Below are 14,945 nucleotides of genomic sequence, written 5' to 3' on the forward strand. Positions count from 1 at the left end.
TGTTTGTATCAGAGTAATCTGCGTAAGGGCCTCGACGTGTCTTTATTGCAGTTGCCTCAGGGCAAACCAAATCAACGTCATAGCTGTTGCCATTGGCGTCGCTAGTCGTCAAAACAAACCGACGGTCATGCGACAGCCTCAAGAGCAAACAACTACCAATATTCGGCAATCGGCGGCTCATGTTTGTTTCATTGGATCGGCCTGCCAGCATGCGGGACCGAAGGGACAGACGATCCTTTAATACGAAGCCGCCTCGATCTCGCTTTGAAAAAGCAAGCAGACGACCGCGGCGAACAGCACCCCAGTCGTCGCTTACATGCATCCATATAATCACCATCTCTACGAACGTCTTGGTTACATTTATATGTAAATGTAACGTTCTAGCACACGTAGCACAGCAGTAACTGTGAAGTGCGGGAATATACGCCCCGTAAGGCGTAAGGATACTGAGCTGGTAAAACAACCCGTTGCTTTTGGCGTTCGTATCGTCATAGCTACGTATGTACATTATATGCGTGCAAGAAAGTTTTGAATTTACACACAACATTTAACATCAATAGCATATATAACAGAACGTGGACAACGAATGATAAAACCGCATAGATTTGGGAGTCTGAGCGGTATTGGTTAGCTTACCGCGTTCACACATAGTACATACGGATGGGATAGATTCATCAAAAAAAAAACTCTCATCAGTATTTGTTTTTGTTTGTTTCTCTGTATAAGAAATACTCGCTAAATATAATGATAAAAATAATTGTTAAGGACAAAAATAACAGCACTATATAGTCATGTCAGTGATGCGCAGCAGAAAACAAAAATAGGAGAAATATTTGATGTACAATATATATACAGTAAAAGGCGGTACATTGGCGACGATAGTGCTACGGGATATGTTAAAGTGGTACTCTCTCAACTGAAATAGCAATGCACCGGTAGAAGAGGCACAGGCGAGGCCTTTAACGAGGGTTTTGCTAACAAAAGCCAAAACAGTCACTAATAGATTGAATATAGTCCAATTAGTGATGTTAGTAATAACTGTGCTTCGATGAGTGCACTATGTTGAAAAAACTAGGATTTAATATCAATTGACAAAAACTATAGGCCGCAGCATGGTGATTATAGAAGAAAAATTATCCGTTTTTTAAAGTGCTACGACCGTCGGTAGAGAAAAATAAACTAGTTCACACTGCCCTAGCCATATTACGCAGGTCAGTACAATAGGGCTAAGAGGCCTGCCACTGACCTTCACTTTACAACGTTTGTAAACAAATCTATTTTACCTTGTCACCTTGGTCTTCACTAGATCTGTTTGCCTATAGAGGTACAGGTGTACATAGAGTCAACATCGAACTAACACGATAGTTCGGTGACAGATAGATTGATGGGTAGCGCTTACGAATAGAAAATGTGTACGACATGAGTGCATCTACGAATTCTAACCAGATTCTAACCAGCCACCATTTTTAGGTAGCAATCAGCAAGCAAATAAGGGGAATCATATTAATGCGTTTCTCTTGAGAGAAATATCATGCTTACGCTCACTCTGTGCAATTTCTGATCTGAGAGATCACAAACACAGAACGTTTCGTTCTGTGTAGCGTAGCACATCCTTTGAACGTCGGACGACTCGTAAAATAAGACGCCGAAAGGCATCCCCGTTCACGGGACCCTTTGTGCCATGCAAGATCATAAGATTTACCGAGTGCGAAAAATTAATTAATCCTGAATCAATAAATGACGGTTTCGCTTTGTACGCACTTTTATTTGATACATTATAGTGCTTTTCTCGATAGCTTAATTATCTAAGGACAACAATTTTCTCAATATCAAGTGTCAGGATACGAAGTCCGACCTTTCTAATGACAATGATTCAATACATTAAGGACGTCTCTATCAAAAATTATGTAACTGCAATTACATCTCATAGTAGTGGTACATTCGACGGGTACCAACAAATGTCTTATTTTAATAAAACCGAGCTTCTTTTAATTGTGCTCACACCGTTTACGAATACCTAGTTAAACGGCGTATATGCCAAAACACACGATTTCTCTGATTCGGCCCAACAATAGTATACATGTAGGTCATTTGGTACCTGATCTATAGCTGCGCTGTGAAGTATCTACCTAAATTAGGCTCTGGTGTGTGACAGACTTTGTAGAGTGTAGTTATTTTTTGCCTGGTAGATTACCAGGATATGAGTGCAGTAGCCCGGAGGCCCTACGAACTGTGATTGTTTACAGCTACACGTTTACGTAATGCTCTACGATATGCGAATGGTAGTGTGGTGGCTTGCGTAAAAACCAGCCGTCCACAAGCACAGCACATCGTAGCTCCTCCTTAGGTACTAATCCATTCAGGATAATCCAAAAATTAGAATCATATTCGTTGGACACGTAATACGGAACATATAGCCTTGTACATTAGAAACTTGGGGATATATCTATAGAGAATGCTAATATCTTGTTGATATTTATATCAAGAAAAGCAGAAGCAGCATACAGGCTGTCCAACGCACTCCTGTAGCATTTAATATTATATAATATAATAAATATTAAACAAATAATAATAAAATAACATAAAATAATAAAAATTATAATGAATATAAATAAAAATAAGAGATACAATGAAATGATATTCACGCATGTAATCTTCGTAAGCCCGAACATTTCGTTCTGTAAATACTTGCATCGATTTCGCTTTTATACTACGTTAAAACAAATATAAGTTAAAGAAAATTCTAAACTGAATTTTTCAGAAATTCGGGGCATCTGTTCAAAGAACTTTCTTAGTTCCATTTTCTCTAAAGGACCAGTACTTCCAACAGCGCACGGGTGGCGGCGTCGGCGTGCTTTGAAAACAGTACGTAGCCTCATAACCTATGGGTAATATGTTGACTAGGTTATGTATCGTGTGACATCCTTCACCCAGTAAACGACCAGTTTCCATCAAATAAGCCAATCCTGGCTATCAATCTTTAATAATCAACAATTTATCCATTACGGGGCCACATCAGCTTCTGTTAGAGGAGGTGCCAGCTGGGGTTTATTATTAGTAGCGGATCACCCGTGGAAGGTGTATCGCCTTGCATTCTCTACATATACTACAGGTGAACTGGACGCGAGATGGTTTAACGACGTGGGATGCTGGTTTTGTGGCTGGCGTTCATAGAAGTTGTAATACCAAGTGGGCAGGGCAATGCCGTCTTTGTTGCAAAGAAGAACCTCACATCCATACACTTTCCAACCACCTACGGGCATTAAGCCTGGCAAAAGACAATTGCGTAAATGGACGGAGCTTGTTGGTCAGTACGCCATGCTGCCTCCGCTACGATAGATCTTGCTACTGCTGCCAGGCGTATTGAGGCCGGAAGCCTGTGTTGCGAGATAAGCAGGACACCGTCAGGAGAGGAAAAAGATGTCCAATGGCCCGACGGCAGATAGTCAGTTAACGGAGATGAAACCAAAAGCTACTCTCGGGAGATAAGCCGCAGCTGCATTCAGGGCACGACGACAGTTTTGAGCCCATGGTGGCCTAGCGGGTTGGCTCGATTAAGAAACAGGCCAGCAACGAATAGCCACCTAAGATCAGTATTCCCATGGCCAATAAGAGTATTTGCCCCCGCTAGTGTTGCTAAGTCAATTTATTTGCTACTCCTACAACAGAAGATAATGAAGTTCCATAGGGATGCCAGCAAAGACTACGCATATTCTGCCCTCCCTGATTTGTCTTCCTTTGCGGATGGAACATTGGGTGCGAGGTTTCCTTACAAGGAAACGGTGGAGCAGAATGTAGAAACTGCACCACAATACAATCGGCCAGCATGTTTATCTGACCAGATTCCTTTCTGATTCGTAGACCTGCGGTGTACAAATGCACTAAGCTGCGTCGCGCCCAATGTGCATCATGTGGGGTCTATCTTTTTGCGAGGAAGCTAGCGCTTTTCCCTTATTTTGGACGTCTTAACTGGATTAATCCGGCTCAGGCAGGGTGGCAGGGTTTCTATATTGAATCAGCGGGAATAACAAAGATGTATTTATTATAAATGTACGGGAAGAAAGACCATTGCTGGATAACGTTTTGCGCTACTTATTGGCTGTTCGCTATTCTGTGTCGGGTCCCTGCTTGTCCACTTGCCACTTACGAACGGGATCAACATAATTCGCTGGAACGCTCGGCGTGGGCAGCGGCGGCGGTTACGGTCAAGTCAATGGTGCGTGCGTCCGGCTATTACCAGAAGAAAAAACAGTTGACGTATCAGCTGACTTAAGATGAGATTGGATTGGATGCGACAGAAAGGTTGGACTTTCGTTGCAATCTGTTTGCCTTCCGTCAATCTTCACCTTCATACAAAAGCGTCCGCCTGCAACCGCACTATTACTTCCACCACGAAAAAGCGGTACAACAACAAGGTACGGTCGTGTTGACGTGCTAAACTGGAACAGATGAATATTTGCTGACATCTTAATCAATTTTGTTGACGTGTCGCGTTGGTGCACAATATATGCTACTAATATTATTCGATGGAAAAGGTACGAGATGAAACGCGCAGAAAACGATACGGGGTATCCAGGGGAATTGGTGTTGCTGTTATTATGTTAGAGAGACACTCATGGCTACAATATAAAATGTGTGTATGTCAATAGGCTTATGAATAAAGCTGCATAGTATCAAACACTGTGCAGAAGGCGACCTACACGTGCTGCTCACACAATAAAAATTCTTACCCCACATTCGATTTTTTCACCGATAAGAGATTTGTTGAAAGGTACCTACGACTGAATCTACTGGTATTTCTAGACGTACATTAGGCAATACATCGCGAACACGTGCTGAATCGAGAGAAATAAATAGATCCTAATGCATTCAGCTTTCACACATAATAATACCTATCAATTGTCCAAAGCTTCTCCCGAATGATAGAAACACTTGAGATATAACGATTGGCTGTATTGAATAGACAGACAACTAAGTACAGTCCGTTCAAAACAATTATACTTTAGCAGTTGTCAAATTAACAATTTCCCCTTTCTGACAACCCTCGGCTGTTGTCATTCCGTAAAAGGCCATTTCGACCCCTCAGCACAAGGATATACTCACTGTCAATGTTCTCTCGGTAAAAGATTCGCCTTGAATTAATCTACCTGTACATTTAACCGAGATAATTTCCCCGGGTAATTATATTGTGAAAGAAATCTCAACAGAATTACTGCACATTTCGCTACTCTTGAGATACTTAGGATAAGTGAATTGAGCGCATAATATAGATTATGAAAATCTTAACTGATGATTGACTATTTTTCTTTATTCACGACCATTTATACCACAATCGAGGCACCGCCTACCTAATACCGACTCGACAAAACAATATTACGTTTCCGCTCACGACATATTCAAAAACGGTTCGTCGCGCGATGGACTTGCTGCGATGGACAATAGTTATGCAGCTACAGAGCCAGTCCTAGAAGCACCAACTATATATACATGCATATATGTACGTGCATTGTCATCTTCGTGTACTCTCTGCTTTGCTTTTGTACCATAAATAAAATTTTCACATCATTCGCCCGCGATTACATGTTATACAATCTCGTAGAGCGTGGAACGACAGTAGCGATCGGTTCCTTTAGCTATTCCGAGTCGCCGATCGCAGCAAAAGTGACTGAAACAGAAGCCAAAACGATTTGGGATTATAGCGAGATAGATGTGTACATGAATGAATCGTGTATTGCGCATCAGCTTTTCTCTATTTCACTCTTCCTGTTAAAGAAATTTCTTTCGCACCTATTTTACCTATTATTTTAATAGCAGTAGTACGTAAATGGGAAACCCGCCCAGAATCCTTTGGATGTCGTTTGTGTATAGTTGATAATGTAAGCTGTCGGTTAATAAGCTACTAACGAGGCATTCCGCCGTTTTAGCTTCGTCTCCGTGTCGTGCTGAGGCGATGACAGTGGCATCAATACCAACAGCAGCCGTTTAGCAGACGAGCTATGCAGGCGGGAAGCGACATGAGACCAGCCACTCTTAAGTACGCCCATTATATTGTCGAGTATATGACTTAGCGGGTGTGACGTGAAAGAGTGTAGCCAACCGATGACGTTTGCTCGTTCTTCAGTTGATTAGGCCAAGGCCATGCTGGCCAGTAATAGGGAGTTGGCAACAAGTCTTCACCCTTCTCTAATGGTACGGTGCGCGAATCCTCGGTATCTATTTACGTACAGATGTAAACGAGGCTGACGTAAACAGTGCTGTTATAAGCTAATAATAACTACGCTTTCCGTTTACTTATTTCTGTTAGATGATGTTGACAGATTCTTAATGAAAACTGATATAGATACGTTCGTTTGCGATCCTTTAATTGTTGTTGACTTAGGACGAACGTACCAATACAAATGTCACTTACTGAAAATTGCTCGCCCGTGCCAAAAAGATGTGCTAATGGCTAATTAATTAGATATTGTCAGGCACATGCACGCACCAAAACTAGGTCAAAACTGCTCATTAACAGCCTGAGGTGATACCAATTTTCGGATGAAGACGAATTAGAACGGCGAACTGTGCCGCCGTCACAGGATGATGACATCATCATATGATATACGAACTTCTCTTACACGTACTTGATAATGTTACTGATACATAATGAAGTATAGGGAATATCTGTTTACACGTTATGGCCAACACTGTCATATATCGAGCCTTCGTCAGCTCCTACGGACGTATTCCTTTTTATAGAAAATTCACTAGAATTTTATATCAGCCATAATTGAACCTAGTTAACTAAATTTATTAACTTGTATTAGTTACTATTTTATGTCATTTTTTTCACATGAGAGAAAGCACATCTTCAACAGTATTTATTTACTTGAGAAAAATACCCGATCCATTCAAAGCGTTTTCGTAGATCATTTGACGGGACGTATAAGGTAACCAATATGCAGTGAGGTAATGCTGATTGTCGCACACTTATGGTAAGAGTTATTCCGTTCACTATTTAGTGATTTAGTTGTGATGATCTGCGCTCAGAATTCTATCGACACGGACGCGACTGCGCAGAAATACGCGATATAACGCTCTACGTATGTAACAGATAAATATGTAGGAATAATAGGTAGGTAAATTTATAGGAAGGAACGTAAACATCAGCTGCGTCACCTTCTTGATTATATTGCAGTCGTACGAGACCGTCCGTTTTTGAGAAGTCATTTTCTGCACGTATAGAGAAACCAGCGAGCTAGTCGAAAAGACAGAGACTGATAGAGGGAGCTAGGCGCTTAGATCATATCTTGATCATAAGGAAAAAATATGTATATATATACACATCCTTTGGGGCCAGTAGGTTTCCTGTAATCTTCCTAAGCATTGTGTACAAATCGACTTTCAAGAAAGGATACTTGTGTCTGTAAATTGGGAAATTAAAGTGGACAGACGAGAAAGTGGGGAGGCTGCTTAACAAATCGTTCCCACTGATGAGAACTGCTAAACGGTTCTGATATCTATTTGCTACAGAAGAGCAGACAATGAGTTAAGTGAACTTTCGGACTGCCACCACTGCTGCGATATAAAGTGGTACATACGCGTTGGAAGAAAAGATGATAATAAATTGTTAGTAGTACGTGATGCCGCACCACTTATAGGTAAAAACTAGGTAGAGGAGAAGTAATGTTTGATATGGGCGGTGTGCTTTTATAGCCGGAGCTATACGGTAACGTTTAACCTATGTCTGTTCTGTGTTACTACCGGCAACATTACTGCGTTGGCCGGGCAGACGAGGTTAATATAAGGATAAAAAAATCTAATTCGAGGACCAGTCACTCTGTACTTTTGTTCTATGAACACATGCCGAGATTAAATGATTCAATAAAGTTATGCCGCTGCTGCTTTTGCTGTTATTGTGATCGCCTCTTGTATGATCCGTCTGTTCAGTCGGGTCTCTGACACTGACAGAGGTATCTCATTCTACCGGTCGGGCGGCTACGACCGGCTATGTACAGGTAAAGGTGCTAAATACGGATATAATAGGGATGTAAAGACAGAAAATGTATTCTCTGCTGCCTGTATGACCACATGATAAGATCTACTGACTAACTTAGCTGGCTACAAACTAAACACGTACTTCGTATTCTACCATAATTTTTCGATGACGTACGAAAATCTGGTCGAACTACATAATGGCATAGAAACAGAATACAAGATAAACCGTGATGTGCTAAAAGGGCTATGAGAACGCGTAGGCAGCACCCAGCTTTGTCGAGCACATATCTTGGCTATTGAAAATTAATCAAATCATTGCTAACGGTTGTAATGGTTTATCTGTTGTTTTGTTGATGAATTTTTTTTCGTCTGCTAGTGGCTAAACGTCATCTACTATGAGAAAGTTTCTTCCTTACGAAATTTTAGCTTGAGCTCGAAGTCAAATGGTGGCGTACTCCATGGAAGAGAGTAATTTCGCCACGCTGACTTTCTCCTCAAATCGCGAAGCTGCGGAAACAGCCTGGAAAATTTGTTCCAGGTACTGTGAGGATCCTATATGCGAAAGAGATATAGGCTCATCTAACAGTTATCCTCCTTCAAAAGTGGTTCGGGGCTATTTTTATCGAACCCGAAAGTCAAACAGAATCCGTTCTTTAGGTCGATATTCCATAGTTAAATTTCAATTTCAGTTATAAACAAATTGTTTTATTGGCTGATTCGCAGCTTAAAATGCCCCACAACTTACCGCTCTCAGCTAAAAAGGAAAAAAAGTGTCTGTAGTTGCTGTCTCCTACCGTCCGATATATTTATTTTTAGAGTCCAAGTACGGGATAAAATTTCTTGGTTCGAACGAAACAATGACAATGGTCTTGGAGAAAATAGCACTGTGGAACAATTGGATTCTAGCGAATCAAAACTTACAAAAGAAAATCAATAAGTAAAGATAGGCCAGTACTTCTTTAACAATCTTATGCTGTGTATATGACAGTAATCAAAACCGTCTTAAAAAATCATAATAAGATGGGTGGCATTGTACATAGTCGGAGCTATCAATTCAGCTAACCCAAGGCATAAATTTACTGTATATGAAACTGAAAAAGTTTGTCCTAGGCGGGTAAGAAAACCCAACAGGAGAATTTATGCACTAGACATGTGTGACCAACTGACGTATTCCACCGCAGTGGAATTATTGTGATTTTTCTCCAGTGCTGTATTATCTATTAAAGATTATCCGCTAAACGTTCGGTAGTCCATCGTGACACGTAGGCAATTTTTTGTGCCGAATCAAGGCTGTTTGGCCTTTGCTTGTATCGAAACTCGATAAGAAACGACACTGGCTTGGTTGTTGGTGCCTTACCAATTCGCATTGCGTTTGTCCTACCACAATTGCCTGACAATACAAGGAACCCATTGATTTCAGCCGTTCTTATAGTGTATATAATCCATATTCATTGCTTTTAATCCGATTGTGGTAGCTTACGATTGCCAGGAAATTTGTTTTGAATTGGTATTCTGCCAATGCCATTCAGTTGAACGTGGTCTTGGTCGTGTTTGGTCGATGGCCTAACAAAATTCAATTAGATACGATTTGTTGTAGCGTTGCGCATATGTTGTAAGGGTTGCGTTAATCATATCGTTATCATAACGTTAGTAGATATCGTGAGGACATCATTAACCATATAGTAATCGGGTAGATGATTATCTTTCATTATTGCAGATTAGAATTTTGAAGCAGTCTCGTTATCCGTACGCTCGACAAGTGTCCTAAACTCGTCTCCTGCTATTCCTATCAATAGGACAGGTTTCGACGAGACCACTAGAAGAACTTCCTCGACTTATCAAATGCTATCGATCCTTTACACAAATGACCATCACTCCATTTAATTTTTTCGCCAGCGCTCATTAAGGCATTGCAGAACTTATAGTATTAGTACCGCTGTTGATCACCTTTTCCGAAATGCCTTTTTTATATTTGCATCTTTACATTAGCGATATTAAGTAAGCATGTTAGATAGGTATAAGTGCACGGAGGCCGATGTCTCCGCCGGACCCAGTGAGCGATCCAATAAAAAAATGTCAAGGGTCACGAATACCGACCTATATCCTGACTACCCCATATAAATGCTCTGTACGTCTCCAGCTCAAAGGGCCGCTGATGTTCTTGGGAGCCATTATGTTTGAGTGGAGTGGCCCTCGTCAACGGGGTAATGGTTGCTTCCCTGTGGTCTCGTATGTTCAACGTATTCAAATTTTTACTCTTCCGTCAAAGGAAATATTGAGTTAACGTGGGTGAAATAAGTAAATGAGACATAAAATGCCAAAACAGATCTAAGAAGTAAAGTGTATGCACTGCCAAAAGCATACGATACTTCAACAATTGCCATGACGACAGGTCAGTGAAGGTGAGGTTAATATTTTTGCTATTATGATTTTCTACCTTCAGATAACTAGTGCTCGTATTGTTTGCTAATGTATCTACCGAATCAGAAAATAAGCTAGCTACATGAAAATGTAACACGATTTATGTGTGAATAATAAAATTATAATCCTTTCATAATAATAGTAAACATTTTTTATTAAATTAGGAAACTGCAACCTGTAAACGAGGCATCTGCCCTGTAATAGCTTAAGATGTCACAGTATTTCGAACAACGCAAACTAGATAGCTGAACGGCTAGAACTGTAAAGGTAACTGTAACGTAAATATACGTGAAAAATGCAGTTTCTTATTTTTTGTCGAAGTGCTGAAACTTTCCTTTTTCTTTCGTTTATATTGCCAATATCGCCACTAGATAAGATCGCCTGCATAAACCTGTACAAGCGCCAGTTCAGCATTTGTAAAAAACAATGACGAAGCCCCTCACCTTACAGTCCACCGCAAGAAGCTTTATCGCTTCGGGAGCCTTTCTGCCATGTTCGTAACGTGTTAACATTATGAGATGGAAAAAGGAAGAGACTAGCCATAGAAGTTACGGATTCCCATCAGAGATTCAGCTCGCTGCAGTTACCTGCATTCTGGGAGTTGCAGTTACCTGGAAATGGCGCAACGTATAGACCCATCCTGTGTAGCTGCCTTTGATTGCTGGCCCTTAGACAACAGCTTCAAAAGCATGCTATAACATATGACTGTTGTAACAGCATTGATAGCCAATTGTTGACATTACAACAGCAGTCACCAGTCGGCTGTTATCAACAGCAGCAGCGTTCTCTTCATCAGCTTCCCCTTTTCCTGTTCTGCCTTAGGCTAGTGGGCAAGCGTTTTCGCCAGTCCGGACAACCCAGTCACCCAATATTTTGACGATCCGGCAACCGTTTCTTCTCGCAAGCTACAAAAACGCCGCCCTTTCGACGGAACATATTTTTCTTTTTATTAACGGCGTACGCTGTCAACAACGGCAGCCACAATGAGCGCGCCATGAACATCTGGACAATGCAGCAAAAGCGATGATGGAAACCACCCCACAGGATCTTATAGCTATAATCGCATCCGAGAAGATGCGTCACTAGATTTAAGCTGGATTCCGGTGACATCGTACCATAACAAAGAGCGTATTTTGCAATTCCTTAAGTCAACGTTATGTCACTGGAAATTTAGACTTGGCACTCCGGCCGTGGTTGGGTTTGGTCCTTGTAAAACCAGCCCAAAATCTATAGCCAGAACAGTTGGCCAACGCTGTCACGTGCGACCAGAAGCTCAACTCTTGTGAAGTGGATCAATGGGGGAGGGAAGGACGCCTAACAATAAGTAAACAGCCGCTATAAAAAGTCATAAGTTGTTGAGGTACGAAAAGCCCTATATGTCCACTTTCTTTTGTCTATTGTTTCGGAGGTTTTTGCGTATGGGCCGGAAAAAGAAGAACAGGAGCCGGACAACGCAAGTGTACAATACAGGAAAAATGGGTCGTTTGCACAAAGGAATGAGCAAACGAAGGAGCAGGTGGGTGATGGTCGTTAATGGCGACAGATGACAGATCATCGATGAGAGGTAATAGATCGGTTGTCTGATTGCATACAGCCATACAATCTGAATTCGGATGGCCCAGTTGAAAAACATGGCTGTTTGCAATCAAACATGCAGCGATTACACTGTAACAATGGTACACTCCCTATTTGCGTGGTGTACGTTCGATCCAAATCGTTTACTCGGATCAGTTATTTTATACCATTCTAAATACTGTAGTCCAAAATTCGGTAGGCTTCCTGTGAGGTGCTGTTTCTCTCATTGTTTCAAGCACGTACTACCCAATCGACGGTGTATAATCGATTAACTGCAAATTGTCGTGCTTTACGGGTTAAAATCGAGTGCTTACAGAATAATGATGGCCACAGGAGAAAGTATCGAAACACCTAAATGACCATCATAGTGAATTTCTTCTTTTCCGTTTGTTTCTGACATACTCGAACAATGACTGCAACTCGTTCTTACCTCTTTCTGCACTGCCCATAACCTCCTTCTTCTGCAGGGCCTTGCACTCCTTCTTCATGAAGAAATGTTTCGTTCCCGTACAACCCATTGTAGTAGCTGGGCGCAGCGTTCGAACACTGAACACCGGCCAGAAACCCTGACTCTGTCTCTTGTTTCAGCTAGTCAGCGTGTCGCCTGACTCGTCGTTCACGATACCTCGTTTTCAGTACGACCGCAATGAAATAACATTAAGATGTCTCGAAGTATGATAAAATCAACGTGTGAACAAATAACAAACTCAGAACTATTCAGCTGAAGCGATCGGAAAACCAAGACGGCAGGTTGACGCATAATATACGGAAACAAAGTTTTACAGTCGGCACTCACTTCACTTTAATTCGTTTTCTTCTCTGCTACAATCAACCTCAGAGTCGAATCTTTTTAATGTGGCACTAACGGAAGAACGGTACTGGAATTAGAAGTCGCAGATCTGCCAACCCTCTGATGTATTACACACAGCTTTATCGGCGTGTGGGAAACGTAACCGTATGCCTTAGCTCACGTCCCGTGTTTCGGTCTACGCTTTAAACTTGCACGTGCGCTTTCACGCATTCCGGTACGTCCCTAACACACGGTCAACTCTACATACCGAAAAATCAGAACTGCCCTTGAACTTAAGCCACGTTCTCTTCACGGAGTAATATGTTGCTAACAGCAAATTAACATAGCTGGATTGCGAAGAGTATTGGCATCGCTGAACAAACAGTATTTCTAGACGACAGAATTACAAGCGTAATCCATAATAACACCAGTTAAAAGTTAGCCTGTGTGTGTCCCAACAGCCGCATCCGAAGGGGGCAATTGAACTATTTTTTGTCTACGTTTTTACGATGATTTTGAAAATACCGAGCTGAAAGTCATAGGACTGTAAGAGAGTCTTCTAATTTTTTTCCTTTTGTTCTTTATCTTCGTGCTTTTCGGATCAGATTAACTTGACTGAATTGCCTGTCAGCAACAACGGCGACCGGCGATAGACATCGTCGACATTGCTCATACCGCGAATCCTGTTTTGTTTGCTTGCGAGACACTAAGCAATTTAAATTCGCTTTCCACTTTTTCATTCTATGTTGAAGCGTTGTGGTAGCGTGGACATCGGTACTATGGGTGCCATTATAGATTACTTTCTGCCGTTCCCCTTCTTCACTGCTGTTGATTCATTCACTTCCACCGAACTTTCTTCGTTAATGTCATCGATTTCTCCGTCCGCCAAAATTATCAGGGTTCTTATCGGCTGAGGTAAAATTGCTAGGCCGACCGATAACGGTTATTGCGATCATCACTATCACCATAAAAAAGCCACAACGATGATCGCAGATGTACAATATAACACTGATGGGCAGGACTTAACTATCAATCAGCCATTGTCTGACTAGTCTTTCTTCCTTTTCGTTTTCTGTTTACTTGTAACTCTGCTTCTTTGTATTTACAAACGTATATACGATTGCCTTTTGTCCATGCCAGTCACTTCGTCCGTGTTGTCATTTGTGGCAGGTGCAGGAGAGATGACAAAAGCTCGCGGTCAAAGTTCAACGCTATTCAACGGTAGCCGCAGTAGCGGTCGAATCCAGTCACAATCATGGCGGCTGTACTGATACCAACGTACAGCTGGCAATATCAGCGCGGCTAGCTCGTATTAATTCAATATTAGCATTTATCAATGCTGTAGAAGTAATGATTGAAGTTCTAGCCATATAATGCTGTCAATTATTTTGTACTTGACCTAGGCAATCGATAGTAATTGTACCCGTGCCCATGCCGTCGCTATCCGTATCGCTGATAGCGGCAACCGTCGTTTGAGTCACTGTCGCTGGTCTCTTGCGTTTGTTCTCGTCGCTGCCGCCAATCTTCTTCACATGCGCGAAAATAACTACTAGTCAACTTGCTGCACATAGATGTTTTAGTCGCGCTACTCAGCTGCTGCCGCAGGTGCAGCAGTCGCATGACGTCGACGGCATTTGACGCGCCGTTCCGTCTTTGCCGCCACCGCCAGCGTCGCTGTTAGGTGGAAGCCGCGCAACGCCGCGCTTAGTTGCTTGTTCGTTCGCTTACTTGCCCGCCTGTTTGGGTAGCGTGCGTGCGCCGGGCACCCTTTTCCCTTCTCAGCCGCCGCTCGTTACCAATTCCCACTGCTGCCCTCTCCCGCAAGCTAGCTGCCTCGCCTCCGAGCTGTGCTGTTCTGTGCTGACTGTGCCCGTGCGTTGTGGCGCCGTCAGCAGAAACGGTAAGCCACTGTTAGCAGGACCGGCACCGGCAGGGCCAGGCCGCCTGGGCCTCCACCAACACAGTCAGTCGTTGCTGGAGCAGCATCGACAGCGGTTTACGCATTTGGTCGAGGTAGGGTATCCAGCCAGTCGGCCGGCCGACAGCTTTTTCTCGCACTGCTGGGTTCGGCGGTGCTGATGGTAGCAGCGGACCAGCCCTTCCCGTTTCTAGATCCTCCCGTGACGCCAACAGACCGACAAACATTCAGCAGCCATACTCGACCTCAGCCATGCCCATAGCC

The 14,945-nt window shown here is 42.4% G+C and overlaps 1 protein-coding gene across 2 annotated transcripts in view; it reads right to left on the bottom strand.

The window, feature by feature from the left end:
- rdgC (retinal degeneration C) overlaps positions 1-14,495 on the bottom strand; it is a 152,109-nt gene extending 137,614 nt beyond the window's left edge. For both annotated transcript variants that reach the window (XM_086991694.1, XM_022795408.2), the window contains exon 1: positions 12,404-14,495. Coding sequence is in view for 1 of the 2 variants with exons in the window: in XM_022795408.2 (XP_022651143.1) it covers positions 12,404-12,491 (88 nt within the window). In the remaining variant the exon portion in view is untranslated. The remainder of the gene's footprint in view (positions 1-12,403) is intronic.
- Between the last annotated feature and the right edge of the window lie 450 nt (positions 14,496-14,945).

Source organism: Varroa destructor, unplaced genomic scaffold (genome assembly GCF_002443255.2).
Source record: "Varroa destructor unplaced genomic scaffold, Vdes_3.0 BEIS01000001.1, whole genome shotgun sequence".
Lineage (NCBI taxonomy): Eukaryota > Metazoa > Arthropoda > Arachnida > Mesostigmata > Varroidae > Varroa > Varroa destructor.